The sequence below is a fragment of the Microtus pennsylvanicus genome, chromosome 11, assembly GCF_037038515.1.
Source record: "Microtus pennsylvanicus isolate mMicPen1 chromosome 11, mMicPen1.hap1, whole genome shotgun sequence".
Lineage (NCBI taxonomy): Eukaryota > Metazoa > Chordata > Mammalia > Rodentia > Cricetidae > Microtus > Microtus pennsylvanicus.
The window spans coordinates 50824476-50849954 of NC_134589.1; the positions used below are offsets into that span (position 1 = coordinate 50824476).

A 25479-nucleotide genomic window follows, 5' to 3' on the forward strand; every position below is an offset into this window, starting at 1 on the left:
TCCCCAGTACCTAGATAATGTAAGGAGAGAAGTGACTTCCGAAAGGTGTCCTCAAACTTCCACACACATACCCCGGTACACACACACACACACTTGCATGCACACTATAAATATAATTTTAAAAAAATGAGCTCTTAACCATAGAGATAAATGTTTATGAGTAACAATAGGTTTTCAAGAGAATAGAATATGGTGGGGTATAGTTGTAATCATAGCCACTCAGCAGGCTAAAGTAAGAGGTTCTAGGCTCAAAGGAGGTGATATCTTATTTTGTAGTGCTTATTGTTTCATGATAGGACTATGTCCTGAGCAGTGTGCCAGTGTCTTCCTCGTTACCTGTGCTGGAGCAGTGCACATGCTGCACCAGTCCTGTACTCAGCAGATGTGTGCAAGCATAGGTTTTTCTGCAGCTATCGTGGTTTTTTAATTTATTTTTATTTTATGCATATTGTTTTGTCTGTATGTAAGTCTGTGATGGTGTTAGATCTTGGAGTTACAGACAGTTGTGGGGTGCCATGTGGTTACTGGGAATTGAACTCAGGTCCTCTGGAAGAGTAGTCAGTGCTCTTAACCACTGAGCCATTTCTCCAGCCCCCCCCCCCTTTTTTATGTTTTTCCCCTTATCTTTAGAAATGTATTACCATGATAGGGGATGTACATGGTATTGGGGCATGAATGCCACAATACTTATGGAGGTCACTTTGTAGAATCAGTTCTATCCATCCACCTTTACTTGGGGTCTGGGGATTGAACTTGTCAGCTTGCGTGGCAAACACCTTTTCCTGTGTTGTAATAAGAGCGGCGGGGCTACATTCCTGGCACCTGGCCGCCCGCACGGCTAGCTTTATACCCAAAATAATTACACGGAAACTGTATTCTTTTAAACACTGCTTGGCCCATTAGCTTTAGCCTCTTACTGGCTAGCTCTCACATCTTGCTTTAACCCATTTCTAATAATCTGTGTAGCCCACAAGGTGGCTTACCAGGGAAGATCTTAACCTGTGGCTGTGTCGGGTGGGAGAATCATGGCGACTGCCTGAATCGCCTTCTTTCTCCCAGCATTCTGTTCTGTTTACTCCGCCTATCTAAATTCTACCCTATTAGAGGGCCAAGCAGTTTTCTTTATTAGCTAACCAATGAAAGCAACAGATAAGACCCACCTCCATCATTCCTGTTACTTGCTGACCACGTTGCCAGGCATTCCTTTTTTCTGGCTAATGCACAAATGGGAACTGGCCCTGGACAGAAATCCCCCTCAGCTCTCATAGATTCACATCATATTACACTTTGAACAGTGAAACATATTTTGCAGAGACAGAAATTCCAAGGTTTGGTTGTTTAGACAAATGGGGAAATCTGCAGTGTAAATCCTGTCAAAGGTTCTCCCCATATACAGCAGGCCTGCTTTTCCCAAGCAGCAGTTAACTAGCGTCATCTTCTCCAAAGTGCCTGGCAGAGGCAGTGTTCCTTTAGTGAAGTTTTACTTAGTGTGATTTTACTATCTTCTGAGTAAGTTTATTGGTAAGTCCTTTGTAAAATTCGTTCATGGCTTCCATTTTCTCCTTCCCCAGGTGTTGGCATAACAGGTTTGCACTACCACACACAGCCTTCTGTGTCTTCTGCTCCACTTTGACCAAAACCATTGGCATATCTCTTTATCTGTGACACTAAATTTATTCTTGCACCATGAGGTGTTTTGTTAACTTGAACCTTGTCATGAAGTGTCCACAAGGGATTTGTTGGCTGGTCTTTTCTTGAGACATGGCTCTTCCTTCTCTTTGCTTTGCTTGTTAATTTTTTTTAAAAAATATTTATTTTGTTTACAGTGTTCTGTCTGCATGTATGCCTGCAGGCCAGAAGAGGGCGCCAGATTTCATTACAGGTGGTTGTGAGCCACCATGTGGTTGCTGGGAATTGAACTCAGGACTTCTGAAAGAACAATCAGTGCTCTTAACCTCTGCGCCATTTCTCCAGCCCGATAATTTTTTTTTTAAAGATTTGTTTATTATGTATACAGTGTTCTGTCTACAAGTGTACCTGCAGGTCAGAAGAGGGCACCAGACCATTACAGATGGTGGCTCACAACCTCTGTAATGATGGTTGCTGGGAACTGGACTCAGGACCTCTGGAAGGGCAACAGTGCTCTTAACCTCTGAATTATCTTTCCAGCCCTGACTTTGCTTGTTTCTTCAGTGTCTCCTTTAGTTTCTTTCCCTTCTCCTTCCTCCATCTTTGTTTTTCCTTTGCTCCATGTTTATGATGACTTCTGTTGACTACTCTGGGCATTGTTCCCACTGTGTTTCTTTTAACAAGATTCCAAGGTTTTGATTTTGTCAAGTTGTCATCAGCGGACAGCCTTTGGTTCATGATTACTTCTCTTTTAGAGGGTCTGATCCTTAGAGATTAAAACAAAAACTCTTAGCCCTACAGGATTTTATCCCAAAAAGGCCAGTTCCGGAGATCAGGGGGCCCCAGTGGGATAACAGCCATCTTTCTGCTGCGTCCTGAGCTGTTGGAGCTTAAGACAATATGTGTAGAGTTTCATTCTCAACCACCCTACTTTGAACAATTTTCAGTAAATGTAAAATGGATGAATGGTTTACTTAATGGGAAGTAATTTTAGAAAATTAACAATTTGGGGCCAGGGATGGTGGTACTCAACTTTAATCCTGGCACAGACAGAAAGGTAGATCTGTGGATTTGAGGCCAGCCTGGTCTACATACTGAGTCAGGCCAGCCAGGGCTTCATAATTTGATACTACCTTAAAGGAAGTATGAACAGGAAATAACATTTAGATTGTGTCTGTTGTTTTTTAATACTTATCAAATTGAAAATGAAATTCAGATTAAAAAGTTTCAAGTCCCTGACAATAGTATACAACCATGAAAATCCTGTAGACAGTCAGTTCTATCACCATGTGTTTGTAGGCTACTGGGGTAAATTCTTCCAGTTTTCCAGTGGCTACCTTTGTATTTTTGATGATCTCATGTGCAGATCCCAAGTGTCCTTCAAGATACCACTGTACCCACGAAGCTGGCGTGCACAGTGTTGGGCTGACTTGGATTCATAAACTTCACAAGTTTCTCGGATCAGGTAAGTTTACTAATGCTGTGTATTTCCCAGTATATTTCTGACAAAAGTTAGTTTGGAGAAGAAAAAATAAAAATAGAATCAGTGAAACCAAACATTCCCTGGAAGGAACATCATCAGAACTGATAAACCCTTAAGTCAACAGACCAAATACTAGAACAGCGAAACTAAAATTACGATAAAAAACAGAAAGCAAAGGTAGAGTACTGTTAGGTTTACAGAAACTTAAAATTTTAAGGGAAAACTGAATATAGCCATTAGAAGACCTAGACGAAATGGATGGACTTCAGGACTGACTGGAGTAGAAAATGGGGAGGGAAACTACTTGCCCAAGACCATTTAAAATATTGATTCTTCATGAGCTCCCAGAAAAACAGCACCTCTTACCTCAATCTGTGATACCAAAATAAAACAAAATATACAAACTAGAGGCAAAAATATCTGACAAATATAGATACAAAAAGATTGAGTGGTATTTACTGCAGAAATGGGGCTTTCTTCAGCATCCAGCACTGTCATGTGATAACATATGGGATACAAGGGGAAAGCCATATAGTGTTCTTCTGAAGTATTAAAATAATTAAGAATACTTAGCATCTTTTCATGTTAAAAACATTTAAAAGGGCTGGGATATTGCTCAGTGGTAGATCATTTGCCTACGATGTAGAAGACCTTGATTCTGATCCACTGGACTACTTAAAACAAAAAACATCAACAAACTAGTCTTAGGAGTTTTCCCCCCCAAAAAAATAAATAAATAAAGACTACTTATGAAAACCCAACAGTTAACACCATACTTAATGACAGGCTAAATGTTTTCTCTTTTTTAAATGTATTTTTATTTTTTAGGATTTCATATATGCATAGTGTCTTGATTATATTCACACACACCCCCCCACACACACACACATCTTCCCCTACCTCCTCTCAGATCCACTCTTCAAGCCCCAACTCCTCTCCCAACTTCATGTCGTTTTCTTTCTTTCTTTCTTTTTTTTAAATAACCTAAGTCCAAATAGTATTGCGTACTTTCTCGTGAGTATGGGACCAAATAGTAGGACAAGCTCACCACAGCCTATGAAAATTGCTTCATCTCCTTCCAGCAGCCAGCAGCTCTCAGTAACTCCTCAGCTAGGGTCTGTTTGAGAAAGGTACCCTCTGTGAGAAGCAGTGGCTTGAAACAAAAAATTCATTGCATTTAACAAATGACAGCATTTTAATTTGGAGTTCTGTCTGAGCACCAGTTGATTTCTCTAATACATTCTTTTGTAGATGAAGAAGATAAGGATAGTTTGCAGGAACTTGCTGCAGAACAGAAATGCTTTGTAGAACACATTCTCTGTACAAAGCCATTGCCATGTAGGTAAGGAGCTTCTCTGTGCACCCAGCAAACAATTGTTTTAATTCTGGCTTCTCTTGTAAGGCTGTCATGGTTATCCAAAGCTTTCTCCTGCTCTAGAGTCCCCCTGTTCCTTAGCTTCTCTTAGCTAATGTTTATATTTTCTCATCTTATATCACTTCTTTAAAGATGCTTCCCTTAATTCCCCACTCTAACTCAGGGTTCTTCTGTTGTCTTTGTAATCTCAATCTCTCTCCCTCTCTCTCCCTCTCTCTCCCTCTGTGTGTGTGTGTGTGGTGTGTATGTATGCCACGCGATATGACTACAGCTCTGTCTTTTATAATTTTCTGTTGGCTTTGTGCCTGATTACTCTATGTAAGAGTACCTAGTAGACATTCAGTAAATGGTTGATAAGTAAAGAGAGGTGTGTAGAATGGATCCCAGGTTTCTTGTCTGGGTAAATGAATAGACGTGGTACCCTTTGGGGAAACCAGCATGTAGAAGAACAGATTTGGGGAGATGGTGGTGTCCCTTCTAGAGCACCTTAAGTAGAAGAGCCTAACAGGCAATTGTGTGTATGGGTCTGAAGTTTGGAATGCTCTGGAGTAGTGAAAGTGTCAGCATTGGAAGTGTTGTTCTGAATCTTGCCCAGAAGGTCTGGAGTCAGAAAAGGAAACTCGAGGGTGGTAAGCAACACATGACTGTGAGCAGTGAGTGGAAAAGCGAAGCCCAGGAAGGAAATTTGAGAGAGGGGTTCAGAGAATGGAGGGAACCCAGAGTAAAGGTATGAAGAATACCAAGGAGAAGCTATGTCAAGAGGACACAGTAGCATTGTATAAGCACTGACTTGGCAATGTACTGGAGGGATTGAGGAATGACAAGAGGTTGAAAAGTGAGCAGGGAACTGTATATTATAGTTTTACTCGGCTAAAGAGATGGCTCTGCAGTTAACAGCACTGACTGGCTGCCATTAGAGAAGACCCAGGTTCAATTCCCAGCACCCACGTGGCAGCTCACAGCCACTGTAACTCAAGACACTGGAAATACGATGCCTTCTTCTGGCCTTTGCCAGCACTAGACACATACTTGGTATATACATACACGTAAAATAAATAATTGTTTAAAATGAAGGCAAGGCAAAGACACGGCAGTGTAAAAATGGGACTAGTGATTACCTATGAATAAGGATGACTGTGATCAGGGACGGACATGCAGGATTCTATGGCTGCTGCTGCCTCCTCCCCTTGCTTTTTTTCTTGCACGTGCTGTACATTGAACCTAGGGCCCTGTGCATGCTAGGCAAGCATTCTGTCGCTGAGCTATAACCTCAGTTTTGCCTTTTAATTATTGGCCCAGTACTGGTTACATGGTCTGAATGCACATCTTTGAATATTGGTTACATACTGATTAATTGTATAGTTCACTCAGATGTATAAGTTTTATTAACATTAGAGTGTGATGTTCATTTGTAAAGTTTGTTTGGTGGTGATTTTTTTTAAGATATATAATAAAGTTTATTTTAAAAAGAAAAATGGATAGGGAGCTGGATCTGTGGGTAACAGCACTTGCTTAACAAGCTTGAAGATCTGAGTTCAAATCTCTAAGTAGATATAAAAGGCTAGGTATGGTCATGTGCTTCTATATACCCAGCTCCATTGTAGGAACAGAACCAGGAGGATAGCTAGGACTTGCTGGTTGCTAGCCTCACTCAGAGAAACCCTGGCTCAAGGGACTAGAATGAAGCTATGCCTACACACAGGTATGTGAACAGGCACTTGTGTATACACTACACACTCAAATAAGATTGCTGTTACTTACAAAATAAAGGACAGATTAGGGGGAGCCAGGCTGGGGTGCAATGAAGCTTCCCATAAAGCCACAGTGGGGAATGTTTTAAATGGACAAAATGAAACAAAACAGGAGCTTGTCTATAAGCTGAGAGGAGATGCGTAATAGACACTTTGAAACTATACAGTTGATGGCACACCAGATGTGACAGGAGGTGGCACTGACAATAAGGTGCAGATGTATGGTCAGACAGAAAGAACGGACATGCAGACCAGTAGTAAAGCTTTTTGGTGGGGACAACAGTTCCCACTTGAGAACCGTGGATTCCCCCCTACCTTTGGTGGAAAAAAATCGGAAGGAAACAATGCTGTACAACTAAATGAAATGATGAGGTCCTTGGCAGTGTGGGGTCACTGGGTGTGTAACGTGAAATCCCAAAGTCCTGTTCATTTAGGTTTCTGAGCAGTTTGTAAGCACTAGATATACTAGGTTCACCAAGATAGGTAGGCCTTAAGCGGGGAGAAAGACACAGAAGCTCTGTATCCTTGGGTAATTGGTAACTAGCTTACAGATTAAGTGGAAGCTTGGATTAAACTGATCATGGTATGTTTCAAAATCACAATGTGATGTTACTACATTGACATCAGGATGTCATAGGCCCCAAAAAGCTGTGGACACTATAGGCATGTAGTTGCTATTGGTTCTGGTGCATTTGCTGCTTTGTAATTTAACTGTGATTGTCTCTCTCCAGGCAGCCAGCTCCAATTCGAGGATTCTGGATCGTCCCGGACATCCTGGGACCCACAATGATCTGCATCACCAGTACCTATGAATGTCTCATAAGGCCTTTATTGTATGTCTCATTCTATGTTATCCCACAACTCTTTAATTCTGCAAATCAAAGCTGGGGAAATGCCCTCAGTAACTGGCTTGAGGCTGTCTATATGGTGTATGATTTGGCTTCTGAACTGAGGGGATGTTTCTGTTTTCATAGCTGTCTCTGAAAGGTATTTTAGGCATGGTGGTGTTGTCTTGTTTTGCCATCTCATAACTAAGAATCAGAGCTTTTCTGTTTGTAAGATAGGGTCTCAGTCTATAGTCATGTTGGCCTTAAGCAGTTCCCACCTCATCTGGGGTTACAACAAGCCTGATTCCCTCCACCCAGCTAGAGATTTCTCCTAATTGCAGAGAGGACTACATGTTGTGATTGGATTTAATGATGGTTCATGTCAGGTCCAGATGTAAGGTGTTCTCCTGCATGCCCTCTGGACACATTAGAGAAGCCCCCTAAGGAACATACTGATTTCCATGTAATAAAAGAAGGCATAGATTTGCGCCTCACAGCTTGCTCACAACAGGTGATGCAGGTGGAGGTCTGTTTGGTCCCAAATTCTGCACTTAAGTTTATCTCTCTTTGTGCCAGCCTCAGAGGGACATCAAAATATGCAACTCTGGGAAAAGAGTATAAAGCTAAGTTCATGTATTAAGTTGTAATCACCATTTTCCTTTTTCCAACATGGCCTTGGGAGGCCAAGTTTTATAAATGCAGAAATAGACATGAGAACTAAATCAATGGGATATCAAATGTGAGACTCTCCATCTCCAGTCTCTTGGTGTGTCCATTTAGAGTAGGTGCTTCTAAATACTGAGTGTAAAATGCCTGCATTTAGTTTCTATCCTTGCATACTCTTTAAAGATTGACCAGTTACATTGTTTGACAAGGAAAAAAATAATACAGGTATAAATTTTATGTTGCTTTATTAAAAAAAATACTAAAATTCTAGCAACTTTAAAGAAACAGGCACTAGAAAAATGTTTGCCAGTAAGCCAGTGAGATGCCTCAGTAGGTAAGAGTGCTCACCACTGACCCTCACAACCTGAGTTCAATCCCCAGAACCCATGTGATGTATTTATTTTTGTTTTGTATTTTTGAGACAAGGGTTTTTTGATGTACCCCTGGCTATCCTGGAACTGACTCTGTAGGCTTGAACTCACAGAGATCTGCCTGCCTCTGCTTCTTGAGTGCTGGGGTTAAAGGTGTGTGCTACCACCACCCAGCACCGTTAGTGTTTTAAATAAAGCCTAGTCGCACTATTTGGACAATAAAAAATAAGTCTCAAAGAGGGGGAGAAAAGGCTTCATTAGCTGGATACCTTTTAATCATATTTCTGCCAACTGTCCAAAACACAAGTTGTCTGTATATTAACACTCTTGCTTACAAAGCTCTTCCAAATACTTTGAATTGTTGCCTTCAAAGTATGATGCATACTGCCGAAGTTCACAATCCTTGGAGCTTTCCCAGAAATTGCCTTTGGAAAAACTTGCCCTTGATTGTAATTTTTAGAAATAGTTATATAGAAGCAAATATAGTACACAACAGTCATCTGGCCTCAGACCAGCATTTATCAACCTAAACTATGCCCCAAAAAGGAGTGGTTAGTGTTACGGTGCTGTCTTGAGTCCTTTGCAAGAAAGGGGCTATGGATTTTTTTTTTTTTTGCCTTGATCTTTTCAAAAAAATTTTTTGTTTGTTTTTTCAAGACAAGGTTTCTCTGTAGCTCTGGTGCCTGTCCTGGAACTAGCTCTTATAGACCAGGCTGGCCTCGAACTCACAGAGATCCGCCTGCCTCTGCCTCCCGAGTGCTGGGATTAAAGGCGTGCGCCACCACCGCCCAGCTCAAAAAGAATTTTTAAAAAGAGTCCAAAATGCTCAAATAGCAAGATAGGAACTTCCCGAAATGACCTTTCAGGATAGAACACACGTTCTTGTAGTTTTTTACAAAAGTAGTACATTAGGTCCTCATGTCCTCGGATTTTGGCTAAGTATGGCTGATGACATCCTGTAATGCAACAAGTAGTTACACAGTGGACTTGACTTGTTTGTTTTGCAGAAGTACAGTCCACCCAGCATCTCCTCCCCTGCTGTGTACCCGAGAAGATGCTGAAGTGGCAGAGTCTCCCCTGCGCATCCTGGCTGAAACCCCAGACTCCTTTGAGAAGCATATTAAAAGCATCTTGCAACGTAGTGCTGCCAACCCCGCATTTCTCAAGTATGAGATTTGGGCCATATGAGTTTTAAGAATGGGCTTTTTCTTTAAAATGGGGCTTTGTGCTTGCTACCAAGTGTTCATCCTTGCTTTCGGATCTTTCTGTCCTAACTGTGGTTCATGGGAGGGGACATGGCACATCCCATCAGCTAGTCAGAAGTGGCACCTGAAAAAGTGCTAAACAAAGGTAATGAGATGGCTAGGACTTGCCAGTGTGATGCTGTATGCCTTAATCTCAGCACTCGAGAGGCAGGCGGGTCTCTGTGAGGCCAACCTGGTCTCCAAGAGAAACTCTGTCTCAGAAAACAAAACAAACCCCCCCCCCCCAAAAAAAGGTAGCTAGGATTTGTCTGTTTGGTTATTTTACCCGGCAAACGAGAATAATGACAGAAACTGTTCTAAAGATCATCTGAAAAGGATTTGGCTCCCCCTCCCGAGGAGTGTCTTCAGCTTATCAGCAGAGCCACCCAAGTGTTCCGAGAACAGTACATTCTCAAGCAAGACCTGGCCAAGGAAGAAATTCAGCGGAGGTAGTGTCCTGTGTTGAACACCACTAGTCCTTGCTAGGGGTTGGCTTATTGTGATCACCTGTGGAAGCCTGTCTTTCCTTTGACCTTTACTACTACTTCTTTTTGAAGGGTCAAATTATTATGTGACCAAAAGAGGAAACAACTAGAAGATCTCAATTACTGTCGAGAGGAGAGGTAGGTGTCAGAACCAAAGGAGAAAACAGTGGGGAGTAGTGAACTGCATCTCCCTCCGGATGCTGTGTCACATCATATGACTGCAAGAGTTCTTCATTCCTCCAGGAAGAGTCTGCGGGAAATGGCAGAGCGCTTAGCTGACAAGTATGAGGAAGCCAAAGAAAAACAAGAAGATATCATGAACAGGTCAGTGGACCGCGAAGCATCCAGTTCCCTCCTTGCTCAGGACTGCCAATGTTCACACACCTATAGAGTAGAATAGAGTGGAACTCTAACTCTTTGAAGTACCAGGAAAGACTTACTGTCCCCTAACTCCTCTGGGATGTGTCTCCTCAGACACTGAATTCTTGAATTACAAACTCCGTGTTTCTGTTATAATTCGCAGTCTTAACCCACATGTTCTTCTTTTCCTTAAGGATGAAGAAAGTGCTCCACAGTTTTCATACTCAGCTCCCGGTTCTCTCTGACAGTGAGAGAGACATGAAGAAGGAGTTACAGCTGATACCTGACCAACTACGACATCTAGGCAATGCCATCAAACAGGTGAGAATGGGTGCAGGGTAGCCAATGGATTTCTGTAAAATGTGAAAAATAAAATAGATACTGTAAAGGTGTGTGGCAAACCATAGTCAAAATACCTGTGTTCTGTTTGATACTTAAGGTTACTATGAAAAAAGACTATCAACAGCGGAAGATGGAAAAAGTGCTAAGTCCTCAGAGACCCACCATTACTCTCAGTGCCTACCAGCGGAAGTGCATTCAGTCCATCCTGAAGGAAGAGTAAGTTGATGTTTTCCAGTCAGCTACTGTTGAGACATTTTTCCTTGGCAATATACTAAAAGCTGCCTGTCTGTCTGGATAAGAATCCTGAGTCTGGGATTTGCCTGTAGAATAGGGGCATGATAGACAGAGGCTTAAATGAATATGGTGGGATGAAAAACAGCAGCTCTCCTATATAATTTTGTTGTGTGATCAAGAGTACATCCCATGGATTGGTTAGCAGTGTTCCTGGGGCTGTGCTCAGTGGTAGAGCATCTATCTAATGTGAAATGCCTTAGGTTCAATCCCCAACACCACACAAAAAGCCACTGCTGTCCACCTGAAACCTTCTTAAGCTGTTCAGATAATTAATTAGTAAAGCCATTCTTAAGTCTATTGCAATGCTGAGAGTTTAAATCCTTAGACTCCTGGGCATGGTGGCACACAAATTTAATCCTAGTACTCAAGAGGCAGAGACAGACAGAGTTTGAGGCCAGCCTGGTGTCAGAGTTCCAGGACAGCCAAGACTTACAGAGAGAAATCCTGTCTCAGAGTTGGGGGGCGGAAAAAAAATCTTACAACTCAGTACTAATGGCTCGTCCATTTTTTGAAGTGAGTCATTTGATGATTTTGCAGGGGTGAACACATCAGGGAAATGGTGAAGCAAATCAATGATATCCGAAATCATGTCAACTTCTGACACCACCTGAAGTTAACACAACTGAAGGCTCACAAACTGATGCTGTAAAACAAACAGGTAGCACTCTAATTTATAAAGAAGCATTTTGGATAACTTTGGTGTGATTATTCTTGTTATTCCTTTTGTTTTGTATAATTTGAATAAATTTTTATTCAAAATTTGACTTTGCTTTATAATTAATGTCTATGATTTATTTTTCAAAATTCTGGGACAAAGCTTCAGCTGCATGCTGCCAGGTCTATATCTGAAGAATAAGAGCGGCATCTTAAGTAGCAGAACCAAAACTGGGATGCAAAGGAATAGGCCACACAGTCTACTCAGTAGCAGCTCTTTTAATTTGAACACTCTCTTAAGGACATGCCTTCGGTACAGTTAACACACAGAGACACCTGCAGTCTGTGCAGAGCAGAGGTGAAGATCTACATACAGTTGCTAACAGTTGCAGAGTCCTCTGTTGGCTCATTTCCTCACAGGCATCGTTGCCTTTCAGAGCTCAGTTTGGCTATGGCTATGTCTACTCAGTGAGTTCTGGTGCAAGTTCTAGCACCCTAAAGGAAAAGAAAAATGTGTTCTGCCATATACATTTAGATCATCTTTTCAAACCTGCCAATTTGAGTTCTGAAAAGTAAGTATGGTACCTGCCTAGAAACAACTGAGTGACTGCCAATTAGAAGCTGCATGGTAAGGTATGTTACAGGTAAAGGTAAGCCAGGTTAGACATGCAAGATGGAGTGCAGCACTGGAACCAGATTTTTCCTCTCCTGGTGAATTCCACCTTCTAAAGCAGATCTCATTTATGCAGAACATTGAAGTTCAAAGGACTCTTTCCTACCTGGTGGTGTAGCAGCAGTTTATTTCATACCACAGACAGGCTGTTGAAAACTTGGCATTTCAGTTTCTGTTCCTCTAGGATGTGTTTCTCATTGAGTGGATCCCAGCAGTTTGCATCTGTCCCAAGTACAGACTAGAAACATCCCCTAATCGTGATTCTTTATTGCTCAATCCCCAGTTTCTGGAGAAAAGTTGTCTGTAAAGTGCTTGGTCTCAAGTCGGGCAGTAGTAGCACGCCTTTAATCCCAGCCCTTGGGAGGCAGAGGCAGGCGGATCTCTGTGTCTTCAAGGCCAGCCTGGTCTACAAGAGCTAGTTCCAGGACAGACACCAAAGCTACAGAGAAACCCTGTCTAAAAAAAAAGTGCGTGGTCTCAGCAGAACAGCTCATGGGGAGTGACAGTTAAGAATAATTATGAATTTCCCATTCACTGTGGCCAACAGTGATCCAAAACAAATTAGCTTGGAGCTGAAGGACTAGTCCTAAATCTAATGTAATCACATTATAATTAATAAAATCCCTTTAACTCAGTGAGGATACTGTTTCTTTAAACCACATAGTACTGTATACAAGGGGACTTCAAGCCAATTAATGTTTCCATGCATTGGCAAGCCTGTAGCACTATTCCCGCAATTTGTATTTACTTTTAAATTCTTTATCGTGAACACAGACTTACGAAAGAAAATAGCAAAGACCTTGAGGGCAAATTCATAATGACTCGTTACTACAAAATCCATTTATGCTATGAATTGATGGTAGACAAGTGTGAAAATTCTAGTTCTTTTGGATACATCTGTAAGTCACTCACAAACATTCCTTGAAAGCATTGTGACTTAGGAACCGCATGAATTACATAGCATAGCTAACTGTCCACCGGTGTTCTCATATAGCCTGCAGCTGGTGAGTACCACACACAAGCACACTTCTGAGTTCTGCACCACTTTACAGCTGTTTGGGATTAACCTGTTCCGCAGGGTGCTTTGCTTCTCCACACAGGAAAGAAATTTCAACTCCAAGAATGAAGTAGATACTAAACTAAGTTTCCTTAGCTTCACTGTAAGCATGCTCACTTACACCACAGGTCTAAACTGTAAAACAAACATACAAAGATCTGTAAGCCATCACCATTTTAAACGTGACACTTGTATGCCTCTAAGGCAGGCTGAAAATAAGCAGATTTATACATGTGTACTAGATGTCAGACATAGCTTGTTTTATTAATATTTTTTCCACTGATCCAGTAACTAAAATACTTGGAAAGGGTAGGTGGTGCCAGTTCTCCTTTGCCATGGTACCTGTGGGCCAAGGAAGTTCATCCTGGTGTGCAGAGAAAGTGCATCCAAGGTTTCTTGTGCTTTTTTCCCTTAAATTCAACTTCCAATATATATATATTGCCTCAGCCAAGTATTCAGATTCTCCTAATTTTGTTGAATTCTTTGTTTGCCATGTTCCTATAATTCTCAGGCAAGTTTCAGTAGCATTTAAGGTCCTCCAATGAAGATAAAATGGTAGAAAGAAAAAATATGCACTGAGCGAGGGAAATACAGTCAATAGCCAATGGCCTGCTCTCACACTTCATATTTTAATATAAAATACTCATACAGCACACTACACCTCTCTGCTAGCTGAATACTGCTACTGATGAGCCCTAGAAAACAGAAGGAAAAAAAAAAACCTTTTCTCTCCCAGTTTGTATGAACTGAAAACGTAATTCCAAACACTATGGGGAAGTTGCTTTCATGTCAGGAAATGTGTTCCGGAATCCACGTTGGAGAAAGCAGGCAAGGAAACAGCACTTTTCTGGCACCAATCTGATCCCACACCCGTTGGAATCGAGTCCGGTGTCCTGTTAGTGTTCCCTCTGAAACATCTGCTGGCTGTCCCTGCGCACAGCAGCCTTCTCCCTCCAGACCTGCATTTCTCCAGTCTTCCTTTTGCTGTGACGTCTTCCATTAAGAGTTAAATAATAATTAATGTTATTCTAAAGATGAGTTAAAAACCCAAAATGCAGGTTACAATCCTGCTATCAGGGTGTCATGTCTCAGGGAGCTGGTTAATGTCTGTCAATTTGGTATCATTCAGAATTGCCCGGATTCTCTCCAAGGAGTCTGCTTGCCGGATCCTCTCTAACTGCACCTGGAGAAACAATGTGGCGATGAGTGCAAGTGATGCCGACCTATGTTCCCTCTGATCATTCTAGTCGACATGCAGCAGATCAATTCACCAGATTACGCTCTTCGAAGAAAAGAGGAAGAAAAAAAAAACCCACACTCTTAAAATTCATCAATCTATATAACAGATTGGTATCCTGCCCCTCCAGTGCCCCCTCCAATGCCTACCCCACTTATACTTAAGGCAGAAATTGGCAAGGTAGAAGGGAAAGGAGAAGGGGGCCAAATCTGTAACAGACAAGCTTGTGCTTGAGTGATAAGATATCTGAGGGAGTGGCAGAGGCAATCAGAGATCTCCAGCTACACGGGTGCCCCCTCCCGCAGAGGCCATGGCAGTTCCCCAAACACCTCACCTGAAGAGTCTGAGAAAGTTTTACAAAATCTCTCTGGACTTGTTCACTGACATCTAATTCTGTCTGTAACCTCTGAGCTTTGTTCTTCTCTTCAAACATGAGCTGTTCAACTGTAGCCTAAAAAATAAAAGTTTTGAGAGAAGATTAATGCCAAAAAGCCAGATTTCCTAAAATTACTTAGGAAGTTTAGTTACTGACTACAGGGAACTTGTCAACCGTTCTTTTTTCTTTTCTTTTCTTTTTTTTTTTCGATTTTCGAGACAGGGTTTCTCTGTGGCTTTGGAGCCTGTCCTGGAACTAGCTCTGTAGACCAGGCTGGTCTCGAACTCACAGAGATCTGCCTGCCTCTGCCTCCCGAGTGTTGGGATTAAAGGCGTGCGCCACCACCGCCCAGCATTCTTTTTTCTTTTTCATACTAAGGATTGAACCCAGGGCCATAGCTTGTTAGGCAAGCACCCTGCACCATTAAGCTATATCTACTACTAGAGCAGAGACCTGAATGATGCCTCCATATACCAGTAATCTTTTATCTTTATTAATTAATTTTTTTTCATTTTTACATCCCAACTGCAGCTTTCACTCTTCCCACTTCTCCTCTGCCCCCCTCCCCACCTCTGTTCAGAGGGGCAGGCCTCCCATGGATGCCAACAAAGCACAGCCTATCACACTGAAGTAGAACTAAGCTCCTCTCCTAGCATTAAGGCTGGGCAGGGCAACCCAGCATTAGGACCAGGTTCCCAAAGGAAGCCAAAGTGTTAGGGACAGGCCCCGCTCCCACTGCTAGGAGTCCCACAAGTAGACCAAGCCACACGACCCTCACATATGCAGAGGGCCTAGGCTGGTTCTATGCAGGCTCCCTAACTGTCATAGTCTGAGCTCCCATGAACAAGCCAATTGCTTCTATGAGTTCCCTTGTGATGACCCTGACCACCCTAACTCATTCCTTCCTGTTAATATTTTTTAATTACATTTTTATTTTTCTACTGATTGGGCACGTGTGTGTGTGTGTGTGTGTGTGTGTGTGTGTGTGTGTGTGTGTGCGCATGCTACAGCACAGAAGTGGTCACAGGACAAGTTGCTGGAGTCAGCTCTCTTTTCACCATGTGGGCCCCAGGGATTAAACTCAGGCTTGGCAGCGTGTACCTCTAGCTGCCTCACTGGTTCCCACCTTTATTTAAGACAAGGTCTCCTGTAGCCCAAACTAGCCCCTGAACCTGCTCTATTGTAGCTGAAAATGAGCTACAATCTCGGATCCGCCTACCTCTATCTTTCTTGTGAGATTACAGATTGTGCCAACACACCCAGTTTTCTGCGGTGCCAGGCAAACGCTCTACCAGCTGAGCTTTATCCCCACTCCCAGTACCACTTTTACATTTGTGTGTGGAGTAGGGTGGCTAGGGAAGCACTCACAGAGGACAATCAGGAGGACAACCTTACGAGAGAGCTGGTTCTCTCCTCCCACTATGTGAGCCCCAAGGATCAAATGGCAGTTATCCAGCTTGGCAGTAAGCACCTCTACCTGCTGCTCTGTTTCCTCAACCCAGTCTCTCTTTCCATAGGGCAACAGTGCCAGTTGGGTAGGTTACTTGCTCTAGGTATGAAACCAGGATAAGAAATGTATTCAAATGAGCCGGGCGGTGGTGGCGCACGCCTGTAATCCCAGCACTTGGGAGGCAGAGACAGGCGGATCTCTGTGAGTTCGAGGCCAGCCTGGTCTACCAAGGGAGTTCCAGGACAGGCTCCAAAGCTACAGAGAAACCCTGTCTGGAAAAACCAAAAAAAAAAAAAGAAATGTATTCAAAGATCAACAGCTGTCATAGTAACACGGACAGAGACTTAAAAGGGAATTTCCTCTGACAATTACTAGGATCAAACACTGAATTAATATGGGCCATTCAGTCTCAGCCACCTCCAGCCTTCCTTATTGAAAATCATGGGAGCCTTTTTCTAAAGACAAGAATCTTCTGACCACCAACACAACTCATTAAAACCATGTCTAGGCAATGCCCGCCATAAGCACCCACGTGCATTTTTATTCTATACAAACTCAAGATAATCTGGAAATCTGCTTCGAGGCAATCTTAGCATTTGATACAGGGATGGAATGGAGTAACGTTTCCAAACAATCCCTCCTCCTTCCATCTCTGGGGACTGAACCTCACACGCTAGGCAAGCAGTCGACCACTGGACTGTATAGAGTCTCTACTCCACTTTTCCATCCTTTTTTACACCTTTTCAATTTTTATTTCTATTTTTTTAAAAAATAAACACTTCAACTCAGCTGCCAAAGCCTCCCTGGCCCTAAGCCTCCCTGGCAGCCTTTTTCAGGCCTCTGAACTAGCAATCTTCCTGCCTTGGCCTCCAGTAACAGGAACTGCAGGCAGGCCTACACTCAGCTCAGAGAAATGCTTCCAGCAGAACACTGTCCAAGCTAGGCTCAATATATGTTTATTGCACTTTGTACATATAAGTGGTTGTTTGTATATGGGTATGTATGCAATGTGTGCACCAAAAAAGTATATCAAATCTGGAAGTGGAATTACAGACTGTTGTGAGCCACCACTGTGTGCTGGGAACTGAATGCTAGTCCAGTGCAAAAGTAGCCAGTGCTCTTAACCACTAAGCCATCTCTCTAGCCCCTTTGTTTTTTGTAATTTTTGTTTGCTTGAGAAAGGGCCTCACTGGGTAGATCAGATTGGCCTTGAACTCACAGAGATCTACCTACCTCTGCCTTCCTAGTGCTAGGATTAAAGGTCTGCGCTGCTATACCTTAGCCTTGTTTTTTAAATTAAATGACCGATAAACATAATTACCTTAGCAGCAGTTTCCTTCTTCAACTGTTCCTCTAAATTAACCTTTATTTCTTGGAGACTCTCAAGTTGTTGTGACTTCTCTCTTAATGTAGATTCCAACTGTGAAAAGGGAATCAAAAAGAAATTTTGAAGGTCTCGCAGCACTATTGAGAGGTGTCTGCAACCCAGAGTACTCAGGTTTGCTCTTGGCTGTGCCTGGAATGCTCTTCTAAAGTTTCAGAGTATAGATTCTTCTTGTTCTTGCAAACCTGGTCTTTACCTCCGTATTAGGTATCTATCATGTTTCTAATTCTAAGGCCTGAAACTGAGAGGTCAGGAGAAACAGACAGGGAAATAACTAATACATATCAACATAAAGGGAGCAGCATTTAATTCAGGGAGAAAATTTAGACAGTATTTTCTAGAAAAGATGATGGCTGACTTTTACTTTTAGTATTGGGGATTGAACCTGGGGTCTCAGAGGCTAGGCAAGCACGCCATCACTTATCTCCACCCCCAACTCCTTTGGAAACAGGATCTTGCTTTTGTTGTTGTTCAGGCTGGTTTTGAGCTCTGCAGCCGAGGCAGGCCTTGGACCTGAGCTTTTCCTGTTTCCTCTCTGCACTGTCAGCATGGATTAACATTTTCCCAGGGGAAGGAAAGGGTGGCAAGGTAAAGAAAGTAAAGAGATGGTCTAAAAACAGAATGGCTGCCCTGCCCACGGACGGTGAGCTCTGGCCGCCTGCAGCAGTGTGGGACTGTGAGAGACCTCTGCACTAAGGACTTGTCCTCAACTGCTCAAGACTTCAAAAAGACTGAGACAGTCTGGCTTCAAAACAGAGAGGAACTGGAACCGGCTCCAGCCCAGAGGTCTCTTAGGAAACAAGTCAGGCTGTGACAACAGGCCAATGAAAAGTCACATCTCAGAACTGGGGGTGTAGCTCTGTAGGACAGAGCTACAAATGAATAGCATACAAATGAATTCAATTCCCAGAACCACCAAAAAAAGTAAAAAGTAAAGTCTGAACCCAAACTGGCAGGGAGGACAATGCAGCACATGAGCCTGGCATTTTCTTTTTCTGTGCTAGGAAAGCGCTCTTCTCCTGAGCTACACTCCAGGTCTGAGTGCTGGTCACCTCTAGTGTGCCCTAGAGACCTCCAGTACAGGGAAACAAAGGCTGACTGTGGGAGAGACTGCTGGGAGGTCAGGTGGAGGGCAGCACTCTTTCAAGAACTTTGGAAAAACAGTGACTTAGCAGAGTAGTATAATTCAAGGAGAAACTTTTGTTTTGTTTTGTTTTTTCTTTTGAAAGGCCATCTTCCTATGTACCACAAGCTGGCCTCAAACTTGAATCCTCAGCTTCTTGAGTGCCAGGATTACAGATGTGTATCCCACATCCATATCATTTTTTCCCTCTTAATGGGAAACAGCTGGGCAATTATGTACACAAAGGGAAAATCAATCAAGAGGTAGACGTTCAAAGCTAGAGAACACAGAGGCCAGTGAAAGCACCTATCAGCATTACACTATGGTGAGAAACAGGTCATCATTTTATCTCAGAGAAGGCTGGTAATAAAGTAGGAGGGGGCTACAAGCTAATGACTGAGCAGTGAAGGCTGAGATGAAAGCGACTAAAGAGCTAGTGTGAAGAATGCAAGAGACATAGCTCAGGACAAATCACCACAAGCATCAGCCACGGAGGACCACGCCAGGCTGCCCATTCTGTTCCCACAGGCAGAAGTCTCTGGAAAGCAGGAACTATGCCTCAGCTATCTTCATTGCTTTGTTCTAGCACAGGATTTAATAAGCAACCAGCGTGTTGACAGAATTAATTTTAAACTTGTGACTCACCTGTCCCTTTTCAACCTTTATTCTTTCTAATTCAGCTTTTAGACTAGAAATGGAAGCTAGGACAAAAGGGAGAAATATTAGCAATCATTTATTATTGTCATCATTTTTTCCCCTTAAAATGTCCCCAAAGGAGTCAGAGATACACTATAGAGGAAAGTGCTCTCTCTCAAACTGTCCCGGAGAACTGACCTTATAACCAAGCTCAGGGAAAGGTCAACTACACATGCACACTTTGTGGCAACCTAAATTCCTACCTAGTGTCCATACCTAACTGTAAGAAAGCAATGTTGTTAGCAATAAAGTTCTGTAAGGAAATGCTGCCCATCTGGCTCCTTTAGCATCAGAGCTCCGAAAGAATGTGGAGGAGGGCATTCACAGCCACTGTTCATCCGAGTGTTCTCTCCTATACTCCTGCTCCCCACACCCACAGCCATACATTACGCTCAGGGTTATTTACTATTTGTTAGCTTGCTCTTCAAGAGAGGGTCTCCTGCAGTCCTGGCTAGCCTTGAACTTCTTCTGGTCGTCCTGTACCCAGGCAAGGACTATACCAACAAAGCTACACCCCCAGTCCCCAAGCGACATTTTCTTCTCACCTATTTCCTCCTTGCAGTTCTCTATTTCCAGCTGTAGAGTCTCTTCAAGGTTTTCTTTTAAACACTGTTCTGCTTGGATCTGTTCTTTTAGGAACAGTATTTCAGCCTTCAGCTTCTCCTCCATGTGGTCTGCTGCTGTCCGCACATGAATGATGTTCTCACGGTATTTTAACACCAGTTCCCGGAGCACCTGCATTCAATGCACAGAGGTTACTGGATTTGTCAAGGTGAGAAAAACTGGAGATTTGTTCCACATGATTCAAATATTTAGACCATGACTGTCGCTGACCACACAGTGTTCTGAAAGCACATGTTTTTGTATTAACATCTAACATGGCCGGAAAATTGAGTTGTGAATTACGTTTTCCCCACAAAGCTGTTTTATGTGCAGAAAAAAAAGTTATGTAACTTTCCACGCAAATTCACTAGGAAGAATAACTTTATGAAGAAAAAGGGGAAAAAAAACTCAGAAACAAGTGTAAACTCAGGATAAAATACATTAAACTTACCTGTTCACACAGTCAAACTCTCACTGAAAATCTCCTTAGGCAAAGTACTGTATCAGGAAGTAATGGCCCACTGACCCCACGAAGAAAGGCTTTCTAAGGTGACAAGCTTATATGCTTCCCACTGGTGTGTTTTGTTGAGAGAGGCTGGCCTCAACTCACAGAACTCTACCTGTCTTTGCCTCCAAGTGCTGGGATTACAAGCATATGCCACCACACCTGGCTTTTTTCCCCAAAACTTTAAATCTTCTAGAAATGTAATCATATCCTAAAGCAAACCCAAATTGGCATTCCCAAATAGCTTCCTAATTAATTACATTTACCTAGATTCGGGGGATGGGGCTCGTGTATGTTGCACCAGCTGGCCTGGACTAGTTTCAGATTCATGAACTCTTGCCTTAAGTCTCTAGAGTGTTGGGAAAGCACCACCATGTTCATCTTAGATAGCTTTTAAATCTAGGAATAAAAATTCTCTAGAGAACAGAACACAGAAACTTTCCAGCAAAAAAGGAAAGTTTTACCAGAGATGAAGGTGGTGGTGACATCATTCAAAGTTCATGACAAAGGCACAAGTCTCCCAAGTCTTCTGTATCAGTAGTTACCAGTTAGGAAAGGATCAAGAGATTCCTGAGAGCGCAGACCTGGGCGAGCCTGTGTAACGGGGGATGATCAACAACTGCGTCTTTAAAAGTGAAACCCAACAAAACCACTGTAGTGACGTTACATGTGCACAGAGAAAAGCTACACAGAATGTAACTCCGATAGGATTTAGGGAAAGACAAGACTACAAGAAACTTATAAAAGATAAATTTATGTTTCACTTGAATTTTTTATTTGAGACAGTCTCACGCGTAGTGCAGACTGGCCTTCCTATGGAGTACTAGTGCCTCAGACACACAGCAGTCCTCCTGCCCCAGCCTCCCAGGTGTTGGGATTTAAAAGGCCAAGTCACTATATCAACTCATATTTAATTTTAAAATAATTTTAAACAACAATTTTCACTCATTATTTTATGTTTATACACATGAGTGTACAGACCCTGGCTTATGGCACATATAAGGAGACGTTCTCCTTTCAGCACATGTGAGTCCTAGGGACTCTGTCTGGCAGTCTTGGCAGCAGGCAGCCCTTACCTACTAACTAAGGCTTCTCACCAGCCCAGATTTAAAAAAAAAAAGAGGAGGAGGAAGAGGAGGAGGAGGAGGAGGAGGAGGAGGAGGAGGAGGAGAAGCAGCAGCAGCAGCCATACATGGTTGCTTCAGCTCGTCAAGGTTGGTGAGCTCTGCGGCCGCAAAAGGCTAAGTTCATTCTCAATTATCTCTGAGCTTTCTTTTAGCGGACCCACATGAATCCACACCTGTGCCGCGACATTTTGGTGCCCAACGTGGGGTTGAAGAATGACAAAGGATTGGCTTAAGGACAGAGAAGCCTGCCACTTTGAGAACTGGAAGACAAGCGCCCTCAGTGTAAGGAGGCTCCAGAATCGGCAGGTCAGGGGAAAGTTCCTATCTCAGGAACAACGGTCTGTGCAGTTGTTAAAATGCCTGTTCAAAGGAGACGGAGGGAAAGTGAAGGACAGACGCTGTTAATTACTTGGCACTGCCACTGGCTTCAGGCAACTTCTCACACTAACTGAATCCGAATGTGTGGATAAGAGCTTTGAGGAGAGCCCGTACCATTAGATAGCTGGTCTTTATGTAATTTAGTATCAAATGCTCCGCAGCTGCTGCAGAGTGGGAGTCACTTAAAGCTGTATCTGAAGCAGAAATGGCAAGCTAGGCAGGAGAGGAGAATGTGCCCTCACAAGTTGACAGGAAGGCTGTTTCAGAGGAAAGCCAGGACACAGGAGGTGACTCTCCTCCGTCTTTATCAGATAAAACAGACTTAGAAATTAGACAGGCTAAGAGATTAACTGCACATTTAAAAATACAAGGGCTCCTGAGACAAAAATAAAAAAAAAAGGAAAAAGGAAACTTCCCAATAAAGAAAAGGAATTGGGAATAAGGGGAATAGAAACAATTCCTGAAGTATAAGGAGAGATTTCTGTTTGTCTGGTTGGTTGGTAGATCTGGGGTTTCTTCTTTAATATGTACGGGATTTCTGCTTACACGTATGTCAGTACACACAGAAGTGGTGCCTAGAACTGGACATACAGACAAATCAAACTCAGGTTCTCTGAAGAACAGCCAGTGTTCTTAACCACTGAACCATCTTTCCAACCCCAACGGAGATTTCTTTATGCAGTGACGGCAATGTTCTCAAGCGGGGGAGCGTGGCAGCACACAACTGCAATCCCAGCACTGGGGAGGACAGTGGTAGGCTCTCAAGTTTGAGGCTAGAACTGTACTACATACTCAGACAATACTTCAAAGACAAATTTTAAAATTGACGTTTACTTATCACTATGCTGTTGTAGGATTTTGATCCCTTTAGCTAATGGCTTTTGGGGGTTATGAGCCCTAGTATGTGGTCTTGTCTGCATTCATGACTTTAGCTCGCTTGCTCAGGTGGTTAGGGCCAAAGGAAGGAGCAGTTCGATCAGCAGCTGGATCACAGCAGCATCTAATCTGTTCTGTATCAGTGAGTGTTTACTTAAATAAATTTTTGAGACCCTTTAACAGACTGATGTGGTTTCATGTATCACTATGCTACAGAATGAACTACATTTTTAAAAGTGAAAGTATTTGGCATAAGAAATTTATCAATAAAGTTTTTAAAAAAAAATTTACAACCATTTTAAAAAGTAAACTTTTTGCGTATTTTTGATGATGTGCAAATACATTACCTCCACAGTATCTGGGAGAATGAAGTCTTCTGCTAGCTGTAATGACACATGCAAGCTATACTTTCCCTGGAGGCTGTCATTGTCTTTCTGTAACCTCACCAGCTCTTCCGAAACCTGTTCACGTGACTGCATCAGCACCGCCTAAAACAGAAACAGATGCTAATCACAGCTAGGAAGGTAAATCCAGTTTAGTAACAACCACATCAGAAAAAACAAGACCAAATAAAATGGTATTTGAGGATGGGGTGGTATATAATAAAACTATGTAAGGCTTCTAAAAACATACACACAGCTCATAACTTAGATTTATTGTTGCGGATATGTGTGCGGCACAGCATGTATGTGTGAGGATCAGGACAACTTTGTGGAGACCATTCTTTGGGGTTCCATGTTTATTAAAGTTAAGTGTCTTCCCCTGCAGAGTCATCTCACACTCCAGCAGGCCTACCCCATTTTCTTTTTATTTGTAGCCTTTCCATCAATTCAGCAAGAGTCAGGCAATGAGACACGCATGGGAGTTCATTCTATACTGATCCTACCAGCAATTCAAAAACATTCAGCTTCTTGTCTCCCAGAACACAGTGGGACCAGATTCTGTAGCTCAGTGGAATTGGCTGGCACAAGCAAGATCTATACCACACAGAACAAGTATTCCACAGAAGAATGGAAAAGGCAGTACCTCCATCTTCCCTTACACCCACTGCACATACAGTATTAGCATCCAGGAGCAACCGAAGAGCTGAGCAGCCTCAGTCTACATGTCTTCAAAAGGATCTAGGGTTTCTCTGAAGATGCCCATGGTCCCAGCACCCAGGAGGCCCAGGCATAGGATCCAGAGATCAAGTAAGACTCAGGTGGATAGAAAATTAAAGGTCAGCCTGAGCAACATAAGATTCTGCCTCAAGCCTCTACACCACTCCCTCACCGCCACCCAACACAGAGGGTCCATGCCCTCATTGGCCTGGAACTCACAATATAAACTAGGCTGGTCTTGAACTCAGAGCTCTACCTGCCTCTGCTTTACCAGGGTCGAGATTAAAGGCATATGCCACCATGCCCAGTTTTCTGTTGATTTTTAATATTCAGTCATTTGTTACAAATGTATATACACACAAACAGATCACTTTCTCAGGTCATCTTTATTTGTCACCCACTACTGGAAAGTAGGCATTTCTCTGTCCATTAGGAATCCAGAGACATCTTCCCTGGAGAAGCTTGTGGTAGAAGAGAAAAGTTTAGTGAAAGCCAAAACTGCCCTCACTACAACATGGTGCTCTAAGAGAAGCTGCTTAGTGAACAATACACAGATGAAGGACACATAAGTAGGAGGAAGAGATTAGCAAAAGAGTTAAAGAATATCTCCCAAGGTGGGTGATGAGCAGGCCATATACAAACTTCGGATATACATTATTGCCTTTACTTTCTTGAGGCTATTCGGTTGTACCTTATGATCACCTCAATCTGTACCTAGCCTAGCACGCATTCTACAATGGCACACATAATAGGCCAAACAGTGATTTAAATAATACAGTTTCTGTGTGATTATTTTAGGTCTAAGATAGCTGGGCAACTGGGAACCAACAAGCTCCCTCCTCCAACAAATTGGCGCCCAATGTGGGTGAACTAAAATCCACTTGAAAACTGCTTAAAAAGGAATTCTAGACACAAAAATACAGAGTTTAACACAGCTTTTTTTTTTTTTTAATTTTTTGAGACAGGGTTTCTCTGCAGCTTTGGAGCCTGTCCTGGCACTAGCTCTTGTAGACCAGGCTGGCCTCGAACTCACAGAGATCCGCCTGCCTCTGCCTCCCGAGTGCTGGGATTAAAGGCATGCGCCACCACTGCCCGGCTTAAACACAGCTTCTTGCTGTTTGCTGGTGGCTTGCTGTAGCTCCTTTAAAAGAGATTTTCATGACTCAGCAGCAGAAAAAAAAGCTGCACTGTTTTGAAATGCCTACTTTCTGGGCCGTGCTGACTAGCGCGAACTCTGACTCTTTCTGGAGGTCCGGCTACAGGTCAATTGAGTGGGGTCTGTGAGCAGACTTGCTTAATGGTGACATGGACCGGCTGTGTGCCTAGAGACAGGGCAATGTACATGGCTCTTGGGGTTAACGAGCAGCTCTGCCATGCTGGACTGTGCAGAGCAAGCAGGTAGTACCATATTTT

At 42.8% G+C, this 25479-nt stretch overlaps 2 protein-coding genes across 3 annotated transcripts in view; one reads left to right on the forward strand and one right to left on the reverse strand.

Annotated features, from left to right (window-relative positions):
• Positions 1 to 11591, forward strand: part of Nup88 (nucleoporin 88) — a 26145-nt gene extending 14554 nt beyond the window's left edge. Inside the window, exons 8-17 of the mRNA XM_075991839.1 lie at positions 2996 to 3094; positions 4364 to 4454; positions 6970 to 7071; positions 9110 to 9268; positions 9670 to 9795; positions 9904 to 9969; positions 10075 to 10155; positions 10386 to 10512; positions 10631 to 10749; positions 11365 to 11591. Coding sequence (XP_075847954.1) covers positions 2996 to 3094; positions 4364 to 4454; positions 6970 to 7071; positions 9110 to 9268; positions 9670 to 9795; positions 9904 to 9969; positions 10075 to 10155; positions 10386 to 10512; positions 10631 to 10749; positions 11365 to 11428 — 1034 coding nt within the window. The 3' untranslated portion in view covers positions 11429 to 11591. The remainder of the gene's footprint in view (positions 1 to 2995; positions 3095 to 4363; positions 4455 to 6969; positions 7072 to 9109; positions 9269 to 9669; positions 9796 to 9903; positions 9970 to 10074; positions 10156 to 10385; positions 10513 to 10630; positions 10750 to 11364) is intronic.
• Positions 11592 to 11742: 151 nt separating this feature from the next.
• The window catches only part of Rabep1 (rabaptin, RAB GTPase binding effector protein 1), an 89674-nt gene continuing 75937 nt past the window's right edge, over positions 11743 to 25479 (reverse strand). For both annotated transcript variants that reach the window (XM_075991836.1, XM_075991838.1), the window contains 6 exons: positions 23314 to 23454; positions 20023 to 20212; positions 19427 to 19482; positions 17596 to 17694; positions 14783 to 14899; positions 11743 to 14394 (listed from right to left, as the gene is read on the reverse strand). In XM_075991836.1, coding sequence (XP_075847951.1) covers positions 14293 to 14394; positions 14783 to 14899; positions 17596 to 17694; positions 19427 to 19482; positions 20023 to 20212; positions 23314 to 23454 — 705 coding nt within the window. In that variant the 3' untranslated portion in view covers positions 11743 to 14292. The remainder of the gene's footprint in view (positions 14395 to 14782; positions 14900 to 17595; positions 17695 to 19426; positions 19483 to 20022; positions 20213 to 23313; positions 23455 to 25479) is intronic.